This window comes from Rana temporaria, chromosome 12, assembly GCF_905171775.1.
Source record: "Rana temporaria chromosome 12, aRanTem1.1, whole genome shotgun sequence".
Lineage (NCBI taxonomy): Eukaryota > Metazoa > Chordata > Amphibia > Anura > Ranidae > Rana > Rana temporaria.
In genome coordinates, this window is record NC_053500.1 from 19,911,589 (window position 1) to 19,933,525 (window position 21,937).

At 50.9% G+C, this 21,937-nt stretch overlaps 1 protein-coding gene across 2 annotated transcripts in view; it reads right to left on the reverse strand.

Annotated features, from left to right (window-relative positions):
- Positions 1-21,290, reverse strand: part of LSM14B (LSM family member 14B) — a 29,327-nt gene extending 8,037 nt beyond the window's left edge. The window contains exons 1-4 of one of the 2 annotated variants that reach the window (XM_040331437.1): positions 21,074-21,290; positions 16,581-16,744; positions 11,200-11,335; positions 4,166-4,285 (exon numbers count right to left, since the gene is read on the reverse strand). In XM_040331437.1, the coding sequence (XP_040187371.1) occupies positions 4,166-4,285; positions 11,200-11,335; positions 16,581-16,744; positions 21,074-21,194 (541 nt within the window). In that variant the 5' untranslated portion in view covers positions 21,195-21,290. The remainder of the gene's footprint in view (positions 1-4,165; positions 4,286-11,199; positions 11,336-16,580; positions 16,745-21,073) is intronic. The other variant, XM_040331438.1, reaches the window with a different exon arrangement.
- Positions 21,291-21,937: the final 647 nt, after the last annotated feature.

Here is a 21,937-nt window from a genome sequence, read left to right on the forward strand (position 1 = left end):
GGGATATGAGCTTATTACCGTAGGTTCGTTGAACTACACCCTTGGCAAAGTTAGACTGGCTGGAAAATTGCTGATAAGCAAGTTACTCAAAGAAACTGGTACCTGAAGCACGAACTTGTTAGCAGGGCCATGTGAGCTTTATGAGTATCTAGAGCCTAACTTGAGTGTTTTGGGTAGCCAAGTGTTAAGTCAAGTTTTAGTTTTCTGTTGCGCTTCACTTTGGTGCCAAAAGCGGAAAACCTCCATGGCGGGAAATGGTCTTCGTTGTCACTTCAGCAAGTGTCCGCATTAGGAGACTTGTCCAAATTTGAGTTGCCAAAACAAAAAAAAATGCTGTCTCCTCTTTTCCAGTCCTGGCTACCAGGGCAAGGATGCCAAATTTCTCCAGCGAATACAGCAAGTATGGTTGCCAACCCTTTGCCACTATTTAAAAGTTGTGGCTTTAGATACAACGGCTATTGCAGGTGGCACCATTTTAAAACCAGCATACAATTTTATGGCTATCGCAGGTGGCACTATTCAAAGACCAGCATACAGTTTTACAAGCACAAGGTTGGCTATACACTTTTTACAGACTTCATCATTCTACACTAGAAGCTGGTAAGGTCAAAGGTTAATGGCAATTGCAGTGAGGCCTATTGCTTCTGTAGACATCACAATTGTTACAGCCAACACTGCCTTTATAGCTGAATTTTCTCAGCATCCAAAGCTTCTCAGAGGTGTAGAGATGGGTAACCCTGCGGACACGCAGATTTCAGAAACAGGTCAAATAAAGCTGACCATACACAGACTTTAATGTTTTAATTAGGGATGTCCCGATACCGAGCATTTCCCGAGTACTTGTACTCGTCTGAAATGCTCCGATGCTTCACCCGATACCTGGGCAGTCAGGTATCGGGTAGTGGGGGAGTTACAAGTCTTCCCCCCCCCCCATGCTGTCTTCTCCCCCCCCTCCATGCTGTCTTGTCTCCCTCCGTGCCACTCTCCCCCCTCTGCCGTTTTGTTCCACTCAGTACTGCTCTCCCCCCGTGCCGTCTTCTCCCCCCTCCGTGCCGCTCAATCTGTCAGGATGGAGAGCGGAGCTAGGAGCCGCTAAATCTGGCTCCTACCTTTTTCCGAATGGACAGTCAGTGATCACTGACTGTCCATTCACATAACTGAGCATCGTAACCTGTGTTTACGATGCTTCAGTTTATGAATGGAGAGAAGCTTCTCTCTATTCATTTCAGCCGAGTCTGCAGAGAAAGGGACTGGGGTATCGGTCTCCTTAGTCCCTTTCTTGGTCTTAAAGGGGAGATGTCAGAGGTCTGTTAAGACCCCTAATAACTCACCAAAGCCCCCCCCCCTCCAACAGGGCCGATTAAAAAAGAAAAAATTGCAATAAATAATTTAAAAAATATGTAAATAAAAAAAAAAAAAAAACACCGACAATCCACTACCCACCCCTAAAAAAAAACGCCACCATTAAAAAATAAGTATCGGTATTTGTACTCCGTCTCAAAAAAGTGGTATCGGACAACCCTAGTTTCAATACATTTGCTTACAATTAAAATTGTTAGGCACAAATCCATGGTCAAATCCAGTCCTACAAGTTTTTAGGCCAAACCACCATTTTTTGCACTGTCCGAAGTGATCCCAGGAGGGCCAAATTGGCTGGGGAGCAAATGCCGCTCAAGCTACAAAGATGAACAGATTTTACAAATCGCGATTTGGGAATACTACTCTGACCTGCCATGGCCAATATAGCACATCCTACTTTCCCTGTTCAATGTATAATGGGCAAAGAAAGAATGAAAGAAAAAAAAACGAAGACACCATGGTGACAGAACAGAGCCCAAAGAACTTGCTGTTTGACAGAACATGAAAAACAAACCAACTCCTCTGCTCAAGGAGTTGAGGACCTTAGGTCAAAATAGGGAAATATGCAGCTACTCGGCATCAAAGCCCAGCACCAAGAAGTTAAACAGATTTTCCAAGGCTTCCTGTGAACCAGTTGTAGGACAAAGTTGAGGGAAATTCTGATAGTAAAAACCCAATATGAAAACCTGATGGGGGTTCCAATCCCTCACCCACTATCCAAAACTAATAACGTTTTGGCCAGGAATACTAACCCCGCTTTCCACATTTGCCCTAAAATTCTTTATCTACCCAAACATGCTCTACATTTGGAAACTACTCCATAATACGACCAGGACAAAACATCTGGCTCCAATCCTACTGACGAAACAGTTGTACATATTTGCACTAGACAAAGATTATTAGGCAGGAAGCGGGTTAACACTACAATAAGCAAGCTGTTGGACTACTACTCCCACAGTGCCCAATTTGTTTCAACCAGTGGGCAGAAGATGATTAATTTAAGACTTGCATATAACTGCACACAACATAGGTCAAACACATTGAATTTGAGGATAGGTGGACTAAACATGTTTTTAACATCCATCTATAGCTTTCTTTAAAGAGACTCATCCTGCCCATTTAGGCCAGCTGGCCGTGGCTAGTCCTCTGTCCAGCCCATCCCTTCCACTCCAATGGCCACATCTGCAAAACAGGTGCTCCCGAGTGTTGGGAGCCCACATCTTAACACCAAGCATTAGCACATGGAGTGTCTTAACCACTATCCTCTGAAGAGGCCGACACTGGATAATATGCTGATGGTTTAGAGCAGGGGTCTCCAAAACGCATCCCTTTTGTTTTTATCCGGCCCTTGGGGCACCATTTCATCCACAATACCAATAATGGGGCAGAATCCCCTTCCCTTACACTAATGAAGGGTGTACATTTCCTCCCAATGACAACGGGGCCCAATTCCTCCCACTTACCCCAATGATGGGGCCCAATGACATCAACGGTGGGGCACAATTCCTCCCACTTACACCAATGGGGCGCAATTACTTTCACTGAAACAAATAGGACATTGTTTTTCCCCAGTGATGTCAGGACCTCTACTATGGCTACAGTCCGGCCCTCCTAAAGTCTAAAGCAGGGATATGCAATTAGCGGACCTCCAGCTGTTGCAGAACTACAACTCCCATGACGCATAGCAAGACAGACAGCCACACGCATGACACCCACAGACGGAGGCATGATGGAACTTGTAGTTTTGCAACAGCTGGATGTCCGTTAATTGCATATCCCTGGTCTAAAGGATAGAGTGACAGACTCGCCTGGGACAGAGGCTTTTAGAAGGGACCGACTGCTGGCCTCTTTCCTTGTGATTATGGGCCCTTGCATTTGGGGGAACAGTTCTCTTTGTGAGCTGTACGCCTGGGGAAGTAATGTTACTTTGGATTCAGGTCCATGTCCCCCCCAAGACAGACTCTGGAAACCCTGTATATACCATACTAGAAATATTAACCGATTCATAATGTTGGGACACATACTGTTAGAATATGATGTCAACTCCAGCCACCTGTGTTATAATGTAAATGAGTCTAGGATAACTTCTAAGAGTCTTTCACCCATTGTTGCTTGTGCCAATTAACCCTGCAATTGTATAAAGGAGTTCTGTGTTGATATGTATTATAATGTGTTTTGTAGATAGGGAGTCACATTGGCTGCTTTAAGGGATTATTGTTAATTAGCTCATGTAAATTTATGTTTCTCTGTGTATTGTTAGAGTAATATGAGCAGGAGGTAGAAACTCTAACTGTATACAAGACTTGTATACTGGTTCTAATAAACCGTCTGATGTTTTACCTTACACTGAGCTACGTCTAGTGAATTGGAAAGCTAAGGGGTCTTTGATTGTGAGGTACTGGACAGAGGAGCGATACGGCCGACAGATGCATCTTGAGTACGAGGGTCCATCACAGATAGTAAACTGGCCCTTTGTTTCGAAAGTTTGAAGACCCCTGGTTTAGAGGTCGAAACAGCGATAGGTCTAGCAAATAAAAAAAAGTGTCAAGTGGCTGGGTGGTGCATTTGTGCAGCAGAAGGCTATGGACTAGTTGTGGAAAATGATAAAAGATCCTTGAAGTGCAGAGACGAGGTAAACTACATAAAGACAAGGTTAGTCCACAACTTCACTTTTTTGCACCCGATTGGAATCTGCAAAATATCAAAGCACGACTGGACAACATACACAAACTAGTCTACGCATGCAAGGGCTACAGGGAAGATCACAACAGCATGCAGAGCGTTACAAACACATTGGCCATGTTACCCTTTGAGGTGAGGTGCGGAGGCTCCGCCAGTATGTCAGGATCCGCCAGGGCAGGCTGTGGAGATGGGGAAGAGGAGGAGCTGGATTCCGCGGCTGAGGCCGAAGGACTTACCAGCTTCTCTGCATGGATAGGGCAAAACATTAAATCAAACAGGTCAATAACACAGTAGTGGCTTCAAGTATCAAGATCACATGAGGAACGTTGACAGCCAGAATTGTCCATTTCATTCTCAAGCTTACACAGGAAAAAATCATAGTTGGCATTTAGGAAAAAAACTCAAATTGTCATCTGATGCAACAGCCTTCATTACAATATGCTGCAGACAAAGCCGCTTTTATGTACATGTATACATACAATTCATATAAAATGAAGTTCCCTGCAAAGCTTTTGAATGTTAAAGCCGACCACGCACTATAATGTTCAATAGGTGAAGAAAGCCTTTAATATTTATGCTTTAACCACTTAAGGACCGGACCAATATGCTGCTAAATGACCCAAGGGGTTTTTACAATTCGGCACTGCGTCACTTTAACTGACAATTGCGCGGTCGTGCGACGTGGCTCCCAAACAAAATTGGCGTCCTTTTTTCCCCCCACAAATAGAGCTTTCTTTTGGTGGTATTTGATCACATCTGCGGTTTTAATTTTTTGCGCTATAAACAAAAAAGAACGACAATTTTGAAAAAATGCAATATTTTTAACTTTTTGCTATAATAAATATCCCCCAAAAACATCTAAAAAAATTTTTTCCTCAGTTTAGGCCGATACGTATTCTACCTATTTTTGGTAAAAAAAAAAAAAAAAAAAAAAATCGCAATAAGCGTTTATCGATTGGTTTGCGCAAAATTTATAGCGTTTACAAAATAGGGGATAGTTTTATTTTTTTTTACTACTAATGGCGGCGATCAGCGATTTTTTTCGTGACTGCGACATTATGGCGGACACTTCGGACAATTTTGACACATTTTTGGGACCATTGTCATTTTCACAGCAAAAAATGCATTTAAATTGCATTATTTATTGTGAAAATGACAGTTGCAGTTTGGGAGTTAACCACAGGGGGCGCTGTAGGAGTTAGGGTTCACCTAGTGTGTGTTTACAACTGTAGGGGGGTGTGGCTGTAGGTCTGACATCGATCGAGTCCCTATAAAAGGGATCACTCGATCGATACAGCCGCCACAGTGAAGCACGGGGAAGCCGTGTTTACATACGGCTCTCCCCGTTCTTCAGCTCCGGGGAGCGATCGCGATGGGGCGGCTATAAACGAATAGCCGCGCCGTCGTCCCGGATTGCTCCCCGCGGGAATCCGACCGCCGCATGTAGCAGGGGGGGGGTCCCGATCGGACCCCCGACCCACGTCTAGGCAGGCACGTACAGGTACGTTGATGTGCCTGTCCGTGCCATTCTGCCAACGTATATCTCAATGCGGCGGTCCGGAAGTGGTTAAGGGGCTCCAGCTTCTGGGCTCATACCCATGCACTATGACAGCCCTCAAATTTTCCACTCATCTACTTGCATTTTGCGAGTGGAAAATGAGGGCTTGCGAGCTAGGCTGCCTGCCTGGGAGAGGACCTGGTTGATCGGGAGCCGTTCTCCCATCGATCACCCCTGGGGGAAGAGGAGAGCCGCAGGATAGCACGCCGTTACCGGCACTTACATTAGAATTGTCTCCGCTTTGCTCGACACAGTCCCGCCTCCTCCTGACCTGCGATAGCCAGAACACATCGCAGCATTGGACTGGCGTTATATCACAGGAGCAGGTCAGGAGGAGGCGGGGCTGTGTTGAGTGGAGAAAATTATAATGTAAGTGTCGGTAACAGCGTGCCATCAAGCGGCTCTCTTCCTTTAGCAATGCATTCCTCTGCCCAGGTAAGGCTGCACTGATAAATCTGAATTATTTTTGTAACTTATTTTTTCATAACACATTTACGTGTCATTTCATCAGATAATTTATGAGGGCGTGTCTAGGGGCGGGCAGGGTTGGGATTAAGTGGGGCACTGGTGGCGAGTAACCTTTGAGGCCTGGCTAGTAGCTCAGAACTCTGAGCCCTGCACTACGACATGTAGGATAGGCTGGTACGCAAGTTGAAATTAAAGTGGAGGTTCACCGGGAAATACCATTTTTTACCCTTAGATGGATGCTCATTTTGTCTAGGGGAATCGGATAGTTGTTTTAAAATCGAAGCTGTACTTACCGTTGTAGAGAGCGACCTTCTCCGCCGCTTCCGGGTATGGGCTGCGGGACTGGCCGTTTCTATTTTGATTGACAGTCTTCCGACAGGCTTCCGACGGTCGCATCCATCGCGTCACGATTTTCCGAAAGTAACCGAACGTCGGTGCGCAGGCGCCGTATTGAGCCGCACCGACGTTTGGCTTCTTTCGGCTACTCGTGACGCGATGGATGCAACCGTCGGAAGCCTGTCAGAAGACTGTCAATCAAGAAGGAACGCCCGCTCCCGAAGACCCATACCCGGAAGCGGCGGAGAAGATCGCTCTCTACAACGGTGAGTACTGCTCGGATTTTAAAACTAGCCGATTCCCCTAGACAAAATGAGCAGGAATCTAAGGGTAAAAAATTTTTAGGGGTGAACTCCCGCTTTAAAGAGCTGCACCACCGAAAAAAGTCAAGCAGCTCAGAGCAAGCTTCTGGGTGCCATCTGACTAGCTTGGGGTAGAAGGAACGTTTCCTGCAATGGCCATCAACTTTGGCGCTGGGACTGACCCACGTTAATTCATACTCTTCTCAGGGCAAAGAACTGCTCATTTCATCAAAATGGAGCTTCTTCCAACATTAGCGCGGTTCATCTTTGCTTGCTAAAATTCTTGTAAAACAGTCACAAGGTCGGCGTTAACATTGCCACTTCCATTGTCTTTACGCAAGTGAAAGCAAGATAAAAATAGAGCCCATGATAGGCATTGTGCACCAAACAATTCGGGAACGATTACGGCTAGTTCAAAATTAAGGCATCTTACAATAGTCATTTTCCATGTAGAGTCATTTGTACATTCTTCAGTACCTAGTGACTGAGTCTTCGCCATACTACAGTGGCTAATGAGTCTTCAGGATCCGACACTTCCAGGAGTGTCAGAATCCTATCTCCCTATTGTACTCTTTGGCTCCATCTGCTGGCCCATACAGTGCCACACCGGAGGCACCGGGACCCACAGTGCTTAGATGGAGACCAGCCAGTGTCATGCTGGCCATACACTATATGAAAAAAATCAGCCGAACCCTATTTCGAAAAACGAACATTCGGCCATGAGCGCAAACGCACATATACCTAGTGCAGACAGTTCGGACGGGAAACACATTAAAGCGGAGCTCGACCCTAAGTGGAACTCCCGCTGATGAGAACCCTCCCTTTCAGGGGGAGGGGGGTGCAGATACCTGTCTAAAGACAGATATTTGCACCCACTTCCGGCCACAGTCTGCAGGTAGACTGCAGGCAGAACGTCAGGTCACACCGCCCCCCCCCCCCCCCCGTTGTGTTCTGGGAACACTCGGCTCCCAGAACACAGCGGAAGCCAGTCAGACGGCGCAGGGCGACTTGCGCATGCACCGTAGGGAACCAGGCAGTGAAGCCGGAGCGTTTAACTTCCTGGTTCCCTCACCAAGGATGGCGGGGGGGCCAGCAGAGTGACGAGCGATCGCTCGTCCTCTGCTGCGGACGGCGCTGGACTCCAGGACAGGTAAGTGTCCTAATATTAAAAAAGTCAGCAGCTGCAGTATTTGTAGCTGCTGGCTTTTAATATTTTTTTCCAGCGGAGCTCCGCTTTAACCTTTCAATTTATCGCTTGGCAGAAAATTTCCAAACTTGTCGTTTGTTTTTCAACTCCAAAAACATCAATGATTATCGATTTTGTGCCCATTAACTGTGCGAAAAACGAACGGTCTAAATAACTAAATGACTGAATTTCGGCCGATTTTCAGTCCCCCGGAAAGGTGTCAAATGTGACACCGGAGGGGGGGAGGGTTCTCATCAGCGGGAGTTCCACTTAAGGTCGAGCTCCGCTTTAATGTGTTTCCCGTCCGAACTGTCTGCACTAGGTATATGTGCGTTTGCGCTCATGGCCGAATGTTCGTTTTTCGAAATGGGGTACGACCAGCATCAGACTCAACGATTCTTTAACCACTGTAGCTATTCAAGACAGATAACACTGGCAGAACATACCTTTTAAACATTTTTTAAATTTTCATAATCTGACTTTACAGACTTACAAGCCAAGGATATATCAGGGAACGCCTGAAAATTGCTGAGATTACAGGATCAAGCACACCTTTGTGTCCTAGGGTGACAACGTTCACTCACCGTATGGAGGAGCAGCGTTGTCACCCTGCTACAGGAGATTAGAACACCCCCGCTCTACTCATCTCCACCACATGGGGGGGCAGTTGGGTCATCCAAGATAGTTCTGTATTTGCAGAAACTAGACTAGCACTAGACAAGGCAGACAAATTCTAAGGACTGGTAATACACAATGTTATATTTGTGCTTGTATATCTAATTTTAAGCTTTTAATATAAAAGCAGTACTGATTAATGCAGAGTTGATTTGACCTCAGCAATGGGTCGTCAATGACCCCTGGCCATGGAAGGATTGGAGACCTTCCAATCCAGCATTTTTTTACGACTGTCCCCTCAGTTACTGCAGGGTTGTACGGTGACACCGCCACCATTTGCCATCAATACAGAATATCAACTTTCACTGCTGTCCTTTTGTAGCTAGAATAAGCAAACACAGAATGATCAGGACACTTCATTAACATGTTGTAGGTCAGGGAATCACCAGGACAGCTAGGAACGCACAGGTACCAAGATCTGCATCAAAATTAAAGGGTACAAATCGCACTGCAACAATTTGCACGCAACTGAAACGTGTTGCAATTCCCCCTCCGCTCCTGTGTATTAAAAAAGGAAAAAGCGCCATTTAGTGGGCAATTAAAAATGTTAGAACTTCACAGGTGTCCCACCGATGGAAAATCACGGCCAATGAAGGAGCTCGCTGGAGGAGATGTAGAGGTGGTCCACCCCCCCCCCCCCCCCCAAGCAGACATCACTTCTGCCCTATATCCAGGGGGTCCCGGAACTTTTCCTTCAGCCCTGTGAGCGCCTCCAGTGGCCGTGATTTGCCATTATCGGTGGGACACCTTTGAAGATACTGTATTTGGCCATATATGTACTGCAAGTTCTATCATTTTAATAAACTGACCTCTAGATGGCACTATTCCCTTTCTATAAATACACACACTAAGAGCAGTGGGGGACAATCTCATGCAATTCAGACAGAAATCGCACCACATTCCTGTTCAAATCGCATGTGACTTTGCGCCAATATTTTGTGCCAAGTATGGGTACTCCGTATGGGATGTTACTTGACCCAAAGTATCGGTACTCACCAACTGGTATTGGTGCAACCCTATGGACAGGTCCAACTAGGGAACCTCCATATTTGTATCCTGCAGGTAACATTTTCAAGGAGTTACAGGGAAACCAAACCCCTATTACATAAATGGAGGCTTTCTAGATTGGTCTTAAAGGGGTATTGATGTGGATGTAAACCCAAAATGTATTTTTTTATGTCACAATGTAGAGAATACGATTTCCTATCATCTGTGCCCAGTCTTGACACACAGAGTTAATCCAGCGCTGAGCAATCCTCTTTATTGTTCAGTGAAATAAAACCGACTTCTAGATAAAAACCAAAGTCCTTGCTTGAGTGACAGGTTATTTACATATCTCGTGCACTAGCTTGCAGACATGCACAGCTTCTGTAAAGTGCACAATTCACATCCCCCTCCCCTCCTGTCCAGCTCTCCCAGGATTGGCTGTCTTTCCTGTGTTTTGATTAAATGTTTTCAAAATATGGGGTGATCCACAGTTCAGTGTAAACAGCCATCAGATAATACATAGACAAGAAGCTGTGCTTGTCTGCAAGCTAGTGCACGAGATATGTAAATAACCTGTCACTCAAGCAAGGACTTTGGTTGTATCTAGAAGTCTGTTTTATTTCACTGAACAATAAAAATAGGATTGCTCAGCGCTGGATTAACTCTGTGTGGCAAGACTGGGCACAGATAGGAAATCGTATTCTCTACATTGTGACATAAAAAAAAAAAAACTATATGTTCTGGGGTCCCTCGGCAGCCGTCTCTGCTCCTCCCCGCATCAGATACCCTCTCTGGGAAGCGCATTACCAAGGGGGTTACCTTACCGGCTTGCTCCCGGGACCAGCATTTGCGTCAATAGACACGAATGCTGCACTCGGCACCGCTCCTGGGTCATTGGATCTGACAGCAGCGGGAGGCAATGGCTGCGCTGCCATCTATCCAATGAAGAGCCGAGAAGCCCAGGCCGAAATCGAGCGTGTTCAACGCGGGACTTGGGGGCTCAGGTAAGTAAAACAGGGGGGGGGGGGGGCAATCTTTTTCACCTTAATGCAAGGTGAAAAAACAGGAAGGTTTACAACCTTTAACCTCCATTTAAAAGGCTTATTCCACATTTGCAACCATTTATCTTGTTGGACGGGGTCACTTATCCCAATTTTCTTTAAAAGCAGCCACAGCTCGAGTTAAAATATCCTGACCCCTGTGGATATGCTGTGTGCAGAAGCAGTATTCTCTCTGCTGAGGTCCAACACCCCACCCTAGTCAAAGCTTCACCTCCAGTTACCAAATCTCATGCTGCCTGTTGATTACAGAACTCTGCTTCTGACTCCGAGGGTGGGGGGGGGGGTGCCAGACCGATACGGAGAGGCCACAGCTTCCACAGAACAAGCGCCCTTCTCTGCCATGTGCCCCATTTCAAGCTACATACCACAAACCACAGGATGGTGGTCTCACTATAAAGGGCCTATGGGGAAGGGAGGACCCCAGTTTACCTCTGCAGGAAAGGGGAGATGACTATTTTCCATGAATGGGGTTTCCTGGAAACTTTATGACCAAAAATCAATTTATCAATATTTAACTCTCCTGTAAGCCAACATTGACAGGCAAGTTCAGATCAATGACTCCCAATTACTAATAGAGGCACTTACCAAGGCCCAGGGACGCAGCATACTGCTGGCTAAGGAGGGAGGAGGCCGCCAGCTGACCATACGATGGCATGCCACGGAACTGACTGTAAGGCACCGACTGCTGGTAGGACGATGTTGAAGCAGAGCCCAATGATGACTAAAGAAAGGGTAAGGAAGACAATTAAAATCCCAACAACTCACATCAGAACTACAAAAAAAAAAGGCATTCGAGAATCAATTTTAAATGCTTACTTGCAGTCCTTTTTATAAATTGGCGTTATTCACTTGCAACATGCCTTTGAACTTGCTAAAAAAGTCGACTATTCCAAGTCACGCCTCTGCCACAGCCCCTTCCCTCCCTGCATGTCAGTCTTCAATAACTGCACGTGCTGGTCCAGCTCCTCCACCCCCCTAAATTGCCTGTAGCTGCCAGGAGGGTAGTAAAGGAGAATACTATAGTGACTGTTCTGAGCCTGCTGGGGCTTCTGTCACCAGATTCAAGGAAGCATCCAAGAAGGCTTTTGGTTGTCACTAGGGGTGCACCGAAAGGAAATTTTGGTGGCAAAACCAAAAATGCACGTAGCCTAAAACCGAAAGTGACAGTTTTTATAATTAGTTTTTATATATAAATTACAGGAGACGGTCAGAGACTGTCGACACTATACAGGAACGAGACGTAGACTCCCCATCGCGGCCGCCACGAAACGCAGACTCCCCAATCGCCGCCGCGAGACGCAGACTCCATCGCCGCCGCCGCCAGGAGACGCAGACTCCCCCATCGCCGCCGCGAGACGCAGACTCCCCCATCGCCGCCGCGAGACGCAGACTCCCCCATCGCCGCCACCGCCGCGAGACGCAGACTCCCCCATCGCCGCCACGAGACGCAGACTCCCCCATCGCCGCCGCCGCCACGAGACGCAGACTCCCCCATCGCCGCCGCCGCGAGACGCAGACTCCCCCATCGCCGCCGCCACGAGACGCAGACTCCCCCATCGCCGCCACGAGACGCAGACGCCGCCGCCACGAGACGCAGACTCCCCCATCGCCGCCACGAGACGCAGACTCCCCCATCGCCGCCGCCACGAGACGCAGACTCCCCCATCGCCGCCGCCACGAGACGCAGACTCCCCCATCGCCGCCGCCACGAGACGCAGACTCCCCCATCGCCGCCGCCACGAGACGCAGACTCCCCCATCGCCGCCGCCACGAGACGCAGACTCCCCCATCGCCGCCGCCACGAGACGCAGACTCCCCCATCGCCGCCGCCACGAGACGCAGACTCCCCCATCGCCGCCGCGAGACGCAGACTCCCCCATCGCCGCCGCGAGACGCAGACTCCCCCATCGCCGCCACCCGCCGCGAGACGCAGACTCCCCCATCGCCGCCACGAGACGCAGACTCCCCCATCGCCGCCACGAGACGCAGACTCCCCCATCGCCGCCGCCGCGAGACGCAGACTCCCCCATCGCCGCCACGAGACGCAGACGCCGCCGCCACGAGACGCAGACTCCCCCATCGCCGCCACGAGACGCAGACTCCCCCATCGCCGCCACGAGACGCAGACTCCCCCATCGCCGCCGCCACGAGACGCAGACTCCCCCCTCGCCGCCGCCACGAGACGCAGACTCCCCCATCGCCGCCGCCACGAGACGCAGACTCCCCCATCGCCGCCGCCACGAGACGCAGACTCCCCCATCGCCGCCGCCACGAGACGCAGACTCCCCCATCGCCGCCGCCACGAGACGCAGACTCCCCCATCGCCGCCGCCACGAGACGCAGACTCCCCCATCGCCGCCGCCACGAGACGCAGACTCCCCCATCGCCGCCGCCACGAGACGCAGACTCCCCCATCGCCGCCGCCACGAGACGCAGACTCCCCCATCGCCGCCGCCACGAGACGCAGACTCCCCCATCGCCGCCACAAGACGCAGACTCCCCCATCGACGCCGCCACAAGACGCAGACTCCCCCATCGACGCCGCCGCCACAAGACGCAGACTCCCCCATCGACGCCGCCGCCACAAGACGCAGACTCCCCCATCGCCGCCGCCGCCACGAGACGCAGACTCCCCCATCGCCGCCGCCGCCGCGAGACGCAGACTCCCCCATCGCCGCCGCGAGACGCAGACTCCCCCATCGCCGCCGCCGCCACGAGACGCAGACTCCCCCATCGCCGCCGCCGCCACGAGACGCAGACTCCCCCATCGCCGCCGCCGCCACGAGACGCAGACTCCCCCATCGCCAAAGCCACGAGACGCCGATTGGCCCTATGCTGATCACATGCACACCCAAGAAAAAAAAAAAAAAAACTCTAGCAACACACAAACTAAGCATGTGCAGAGTGCCCCCCCAAGACTATTCTATCAGGAGGTGGATTGGGGACAGTGAAAGAAAGGGCAGATCAGAGAAGACAGGAACAAACAGCCTTTTTACACAATGCAGAGGATTAACCCCCTTAGGTTCCACAGCAAGTATAACAAGCATGGTTTACTGCATATACAGACTGATTTTACTGCTGTGGGTGTAACACTAACTACAGTCTTATGGGAAGATTGTTGAAATTGATAGTATGGTGACAGGTTCTCTTAAAGATATGACTGCGCTTTCCAGTAAAGAGACCCTGCCTTCAGCCCCTGCTCTAGGTGGGCAAAAATGCATGCAGCAAATTCCCTGGCCACTGAGCCCAGGACCCCAGCATTGCAAGGCCAAAGCACCAACCATATAAGCCAGTTACAGGCTGGTGATGGCAATACATCTGCCCATCTACATTCGCCAAGAAGTGAAACCCACTGCAGGTTTCTCACCAGATCTACCATGAAAGTGGTACGTAGTTGGTGCAAAAAGGTGAACTACTCTTCAGAAATTCTTTAACTAAACATCACCCCACTAATGATGACCTATATAGGGCATGATAACCACCCGTGTTGCCCTCGTACAACCTCATCACCATACAGCTGCCTTCCAGCCAAGTGCAAATCCTTGCCAAGTCAACCAAGACAATTGTATACATTGAGTCTCCTCCTAACGTCCCCCATAACACAGCCTGACCACCCGCAGTCTTCATGGCTTGGCGATCTCAGACCCTGCAGATTTCACAAGGCGGAGATCCATTCTTGTCTCCTGCAGGTGACAATGACGTCCCACCTTCACTTCATTTGTCTCGCTGCTGAAGCCTATAATTATCTCGTTACTGTGGGGAATTTGAGGACAAGTTACATAAACAGGGACTAGATCTGCCATCAGAGGGATTAAACGGCTGCTTGCTCCAGTTATATTTTATAAGACAAAATGTTAACCCGTCAGCCACCCAAATCTAATTGGAGACAATTTTTTATTACTTTGGAGCAGTTCGGAGCCCAAGCTTCACAAGAGAGCTCCGGTCCAAAATTCAGTATATACTGTATGCCCATATCACATGCCAAATACCGAGGGCCGAATATGGCCCACCAGACCTGGGCATGTGACCCTCATACGCAGAACGTGGAGGAACGCTATTCCACTCTCCACACCCCGCTGTCACTTGTAAACACAGAAGCCTTCTGTTTACAAGGGACAGCTTTTCTCTGGATCTAAAAGATCCCCACATGCACCCTGGAGCGGGTATAGATCTCCAAAATCAGAGAATTTTCTTGCAAGATGAGGCCGGGCCACTTACACAGCCCACACACCTCAACAATCCTGAACCCCCTGAACCCACACACTCCTGAACCCCCTGAACCCCTGCACCCACACACTCCTGAACCACCCCCTGCACCCACACACTCCTGAACCCACACACTCCTGAACCCCCACACAACTGACCCCCCCACACCCAAATCCCTGAACCCCCCCTACACTCCTGAACCCCCCCTACACTCCTGAACCCCCCCCTACACTCCTGAACCCCCCCCCTACCCCCACACTCCTGAACCCCCCCCTACCCCTACACTCCTGAACCCCCCCCCCTACACCCACACTCCTGAACCCCCCGCACACACCCACACTCCTGAACCCCCCGCACACACCCACACTCCTGAACCCCCCCGCGTGCACACACCCACACTCCTGAACCCCCCCGCGCACACACCCACACTCCTGAACCCCCCGCGCACACACCCACACTCCTGAACCCCCCACACACCCCCACACTCCTGAACCCCCCACACACACCCACACTCCTGAACCCCCCACACACACCCACACTCCTGAACCCCCCCGCGCACACACCCACACTCCTGAACCCCCCCGCGCACACACCCACACTCCTGAACCCCCCCCCGCACACACCCACACTCCTGAACCCCCCCGCGCACACACCCACACTCCTGAACCCCCCCGCGCACACACCCACACTCCTGAACCCCCCCGCGCACACACCCACACTCCTGAACCCCCCCGCGCACACACCCACACTCCTGAACCCCCCCGCGCACACACCCACACTCCTGAACCCCCCCGCGCACACACCCACACTCCTGAACCCCCCCGCGCACACACCCACACTCCTGAACCCCCCCGCGCACACACCCACACTCCTGAACCCCCCCGCGCACACACCCACACTCCTGAACCCCCCGCGCACACACCCACACTCCTGAACCCCCCGCACACACCCACACTCCTGAACCCCCCGCACACACCCACACTCCTGAACCCCCCGCACACACCCACACTCCTGAACCCCCCGCACACACCCACACTCCTGAACCCCCCGCACACACCCACACTCCTGAACCCCCAGCACACACCCACACTCCTGAACCCCCAGCACACACCCCTGAACCCTGCACACACCCACACCCCTGAACCCTGCACACACCCACACCCCTGAACCCCGCACCCAGCACATAGATACAACGGGGCCCTTTGTGGGGAATCATACTGCTAGCTATTGCAGACCGCAATAAAATTGATTTAGGAACCCCTGCACTATATGCTTCCTACGCTTCCCATAGTGAGCCAACAGTGTCTCTGCTGCACTGAAATCCCAAGCCGTGTTGTCAATCCTGCCTAGTCCTTGACTGGACTGTGGTACACAAGCCCAGACTATGGGACATGTTCTAATTCTAACAGCAAGGTGTTCAATAGCCCATCAGGGGAGAAACTTGTTAAGGCTGACTACACTGACATTGATCCTGTAGAGGGACGTTCATACTTACAGGTATGGTAACATACTCTCCCCAATAGCGAAGTGCTAGGAACCCGACTGCCAAAGCCCCAGATCTATGCACTGTCACAGGGGGAGCAAGGGGGAGCTTACAGAGCCCAGTGCAGGTTACAGCATTCCAGAAGTCAAAGCTTGCATGCGGAATATGGGCATGCTCTGGCACAAGGAAAACAGCAAAGTACGAAGCGCTAAAAACTGGCGGCCACACAATTAGCATGCAGTTTAAGAAACCATCTCATGTAACGCCTGCCACATACCTGGACAATGGCTGGATCCTGGGGCAAGGCATGCTGGGCCTTAGGGGGCTCACACACCGTAATATCTTTGATGTCACTACCCCTGAAGATGATATATTCATAAACCTCTTCGCGAGGTGGTGCCGGACGATCGGTCGGACGGTCTTCGGTCCCAAAGGATCGTACTGTAAAGAAATCAAAAACATTGTTGAGGAAAGAACAAGTCCTCAAAGTCCACTACATAAAAATGGCCAACAGAGACGACTGGGTGACTACCAAGGGTCTCAAACTGGTGGCCCTCCAGCTGTTGCGGAACTACAAGTCCCATCATGCCTCTACTTGAGGGAGTCATGCTTGGACCTGTCAGCCTTGCAATGCCTCATGGGACTTGTAGTTTCGCAACAGCTGGAGGGCCGCCAGTTTGAGACCCTAAGCAGCTTTTAAACACCTCTGCACCAAGCTCATTGTCCTAGAGGAGAGTCAGCTGTGCACCCAGATCAATGACATATCCTTCATTGGTTATGAGTATAGCAATGTGCGCCCAGATCAGTGACATACCCTTCATTGGTTATGAGTATAGCAATGTGCGCTCTGACAGCCAATAGGATACATGCAATAACCAGAGTATGCTTGCAAGGAACTAGCTGAACGTTTATGGCTTATCACAAGGGCAGCCCACCCAACTGACAAGCTTCCAGAGCGGTTCCTAAAACCCAGTCTACTGTGCAGCACAAGGCCTGCTTCCTCAGAGTAGGACCCAAAGGGCTCCTCATATCCAGTTAGGGGCCCTAGGGGCAAACCAAGCAATTAGAAGGGAGGGTTACATTCATACAAGAGGGCTAAAAGCCTTCAACAGCTTCAAGATCTGCAGGGCAACACATTAACAATTAGGAGCCCTGTCCCAAAGTCTCAAGGGCCCACTGTACAAAGATTCAGAAAGCTCAGGGTTTCCTTGGGGGTTTCAACCCAACAGGACTCCATGGCTCAACAGGGCAGCGCAGCAAGCTTCAGACGGATCTGGGAGGACCCAACATCTCAGGATCTGCAGGGCAACATAACCAATTAAAATGCTCCTAAACTCACAAGGGGCTTGGTCCCAAGATACAGAGTGCTTTGGATCTCCTGGGGGCTCCAACCCAAAAGGCTTCCATCCTATTGCAGGGGGCGCCAAACCCTCAGATCAGCAGGGCAACACATTACCAGTTAGGAGCCCTGTCCCAGAATCTCAAGGGTGCTCTGATCTTCTGGCGGCACCAACCCAACATCTCAGGATCTGCAGGGCAACATTACCAATTAAAATGCTCCTAAACTCACAAGGGGCTTGGTCCCAAGATACAGAGTGCTTTGGATCTCCTGGGGGCTCCAACCCAAAAGGCTTCCATCCTATTGCAGGGGGCGCCAACCCTCAGATCAGCAGGGCAACACATTACCAGTTAGGAGCCCTGTCCCAGAATCTCAAGGGTGCTCTGATCTTCTGGTGGCACCAACCCAACATCTCAAGATGTGCAGAGCAAGACTTGACCAATTAAGAGCACTGACCCAAGATTTCAAAGGTGGCTTTGTCCAGAGTGCTCTGGACCTCGTGGATGGCTGCAACCCAAAACCCCAAAAGGGACTCCAACCAACAGGCCTTCATCCCAATATCACAGGGGGGCTCCAAACTTTAACAGTCTCAAGATATGTAGGGCAACATTACCAATTAGAAACCCTGTCCCAAGATGTCAAGGGGGCCAGCCCAAGTTTCAAAGGCATATGGATCTCGGGGGGGGCTCCAACCCAACAGGCCACCATGCCAACAGCTCAAGATCTGCAGGGCAACACTTTACCCAATTCCTGTCCCAAGATCTTAAGGTGGCTTGTCCAAAGATTGAGTGTTCTGGATCTCCTGGATAGTTCCAACCCAAAACATCAAAAATTACTCAAACGAGCCTCCATCCTAACATCAGAGGGGCTCCAACCCTAAACAGCCTCAAGATATGTAGGGCAACACATAACCAATTAGAAACCCTGTCCCAAGATTGACAGATCTATGGGGGGCTCCAACCCAACATCCCAAAGAGGGGGCCTCTAACCCAACATGCATTCCAATATAGTAAGATCTGAAGGGCAACACTTTACTAAGAGCCCAGGTCTCAAGAGGACTTCAGCCAAAGATTGAGTGCTCTGGACTAGGGCCGAAACTACTAATCGGTTAAGCGACAACTAATCGATTATGAAAATAGTTGTCAACTATTTTCATAATCGATTAATCGGCCAGTTGATTAGTTGGCCTGCATATAGTATGCATTATTTGTTTACATATCAGGAAATACAGTGCAGGACACCATCCATACATGTCACTAAGTGCCTGAGAATTTGTGAAAGTGTGAGGAGCAATGCCTCATGGGACATGTAGTCCTGGAAGAGAGTGGTTCCAAAAGGCAGAAGTTTTTTTACCTTGCTATAGAGGGCGCTCTATACTATACTTTGCAGCTTGCTATTGAGGCACTCTGAAGGCAGGAGGAGCCAGAAGCATCGGTGAGGGACCCCAGAAGTGGAGGATCTGGGCTGCTCTGTGCAAAACCATTACACAGAGCAGGTAAGTATAACAAGTTTGTTAAAAAAAAAAAGAAAAATCACTTTAAAGACTCTGTGCAGGGAAGATCAACATCTGAACCCAGAGAAAGTGGAGGTAATAGAAGGCATTACAATTACTGTAGTTGGTTATTTATATTTACCACTGCATATGGATATTTAAGAATTACCCTTTTTTTATTTACACATTAACTAAATTGTACACCACTTTTTTTTAAGATTATCCGATTAGTCGATTCATCGAAAAAATCGGCCAACTAATCGATTATGAAAATAATCGTTAGTTGCAGCCCTACTCTGGACCTCCTGGACGGCTCCAACCCAATAGCCCAAAGGGGACTTCAACCAACAGGCCTTCATCCTAAAATCCCAGGGGTCTCCAACCAAACTAGCCTTGATCTGCAGAGCAACACATTAGCAATTAGAAACCCTGCCCAAAGATGTCAAGGGGGCTCCATCCCAAGATTCAGAGGGGTACTGGATCTCCAACCCAACATCCCAAGGAGAAGGGAGGCCCTCCGACCCAACATGCCAAGGAGAAGGTGGGGGAGGAGGGAGGCCCTCCAACCCAACATGCCAAGGAGAAGGTGGGGGGGGAGGGAGGCCCTCCAACCCAACATGCCAAGGAGAAGGTGGGGGGGGAGGGAGGCCCTCCAACCCAACATGCCAAGGAGAAGGTGGGGGAGGAGGGAGGCCCTCCAACCCAACATGCCAAGGAGAAGGTGGAGGAGAAGGGAGGCCCTCCAACCCAACATGCCAAGGAGAAGGTGGAGGAGGAGGGAGGCCCTCCAACCCAACATGCCAAGGAGAAGGTGGGGGAGGAGGGAGGCCCTCCAACCCAACATGCCAAGGAGAAGGTGGGGGAGGAGGGAGGCCCTCCAACCCAACATGCCAAGGAGAAGGTGGGGGAGGAGGGAGGCCCTCCAACCCAACATGCCAAGGAGAAGGTGGGGGAGGAGGGAGGCCCTCCAACCCAACATGCCAAGGAGAAGGTGGGGGAGGGGGGAGGGGGGAGGCCCTCCAACCCAACATGCCAAGGAGAAGGTGGGGGAGGGGGGAGGCCCTCCAACCCAACATGCCAAGGAGAAGGTGGGGGAGGGGGGAGGCCCTCCAACCCAACATGCCAAGGAGAAGGTGGGGGAGGAGGGAGGCCCTCCAACCCAACATGCCAAGGAGAAGGTTGGGGAGGAGGGAGGCCCTCCAACCCAACATGCCAAGGAGAAGGTTGGGGAGGAGGGAGGCCCTCCAACCCAACATGCCAAGGAGAAGGTGGGGGAGGAGGGAGGCCCTCCAACCCAACATGCCAAGGAGAAGGTGGGGGAGGGGGGAGGCCCTCCAACCCAACATGCCAAGGAGAAGGTGGGGGAGGGGGGGAGGCCCTCCAACCCAACATGCCAAGGAGAAGGTGGGGGAGGGGGGAGGCCCTCCAACCCAACATCCCAAGGAGAAGGTGGGGGAGGCCCTCCAACCCAACATCCCAAGGTGGGGGAGGGGGGAGGCCCTCCAACCCAACATGCACTGGATTTCCTGGGGGGGGGGGGGAAGGGGGTTCCAACCCAACATCCCAAGGGAGTGGGGGTCCAACCCAACCTAGAAGAGACCAACCTTGATAAGTAAAATGCTCAAGCCTTTCTTTCTGTTAAATGGCCAAGCCTTGTCACCATGGTGCCCTCCACCTCTCCTGCCCACCCAGAGCCCTGTAGTTCCCAGTTGCAGGGTACCAGCACACAGGTAATCACCCTAAATGCCATCATGGCCTCCAGTGCTCTCCTGGGGTGACAGGGCTTTGTCCCCGCCCCTTAGCTGGCTCCATCACCGTGCCCGGAATGACGTCACCCCTCCGCAGGGAGACCCGCTTCCCCATCGGGCACAGGTTGGTATCCTCCCCAGTGACGCACAAGCAGTGTACCCCCTCCCAGGCCCGGGGCCCCTGGCTGCACCTTTGGCTAGGGCCACAGTGGAGTTCTCGGTGTCGATGGTGTAGAGGATGCCCTCATAGCGGATCTGCGCCTTGGAGATCAGGCTGATCTTGCTCCCGATGTACGGCGTTCCCGAGCTCATCCTTCCAGTCTTCTCAGGGAGTCCCCTTCCACACACCTTCCCACCTGCGGAACCCCCCCGGACTGCGAGGCGCCGCCCACCACCTCCATTAATAAACCGCGCCGCCGGGCCCGCCCACTAACACGCCGAGGGGGCGGGGCGGCCCTCTTGTTTCTTTACTGCGCACTCTTCTGTGCGGGTCTCTCCGGGCGGGTGACGTCGAGTGCGCTGATTGGCCGTGGCGGGCAGACTAGGCGAGCCTCGGCAACTAGTGACGCGAGGACACAGCTGGCTCCAGAGTGACGACATGTGTAGGGGGGCGGCGGCCATGTTGTAGGTGGGAGTGTCTGCCAGTGTGATGGGCGGCTCACAGGTGTCCTGGGGTGTAATGAGGACCTGTCAGCCCTGATAGGATCACGTGGTTTTCATTAAAGAGAACCTGTCACCTGTGAGTGATGTCACTGATAGGATCACAAGGTTTTATTTATTATGGCATGTGTATCTAGACTCTGTATTGTACTATAGGCTGATCAATCATTCTGAGAGTCACTTGAGAGCCATTAACCACTTGCTTACTGGGCACATATGGGCACTGCGTCGCTTAAAATTAAAATTGCGCGGTCGTGCGACGTGCCTCCCAAACAAAATTGGCGTCCTTTTTTTCCCACAAATAGAGCTTTTTTTTGGTGGTATTTGATCACCTCTGCGTTTTTTATTTTTTGCGCTATAAACAAAAAAAAGAGCGACAATTTTGAAAAAAAACC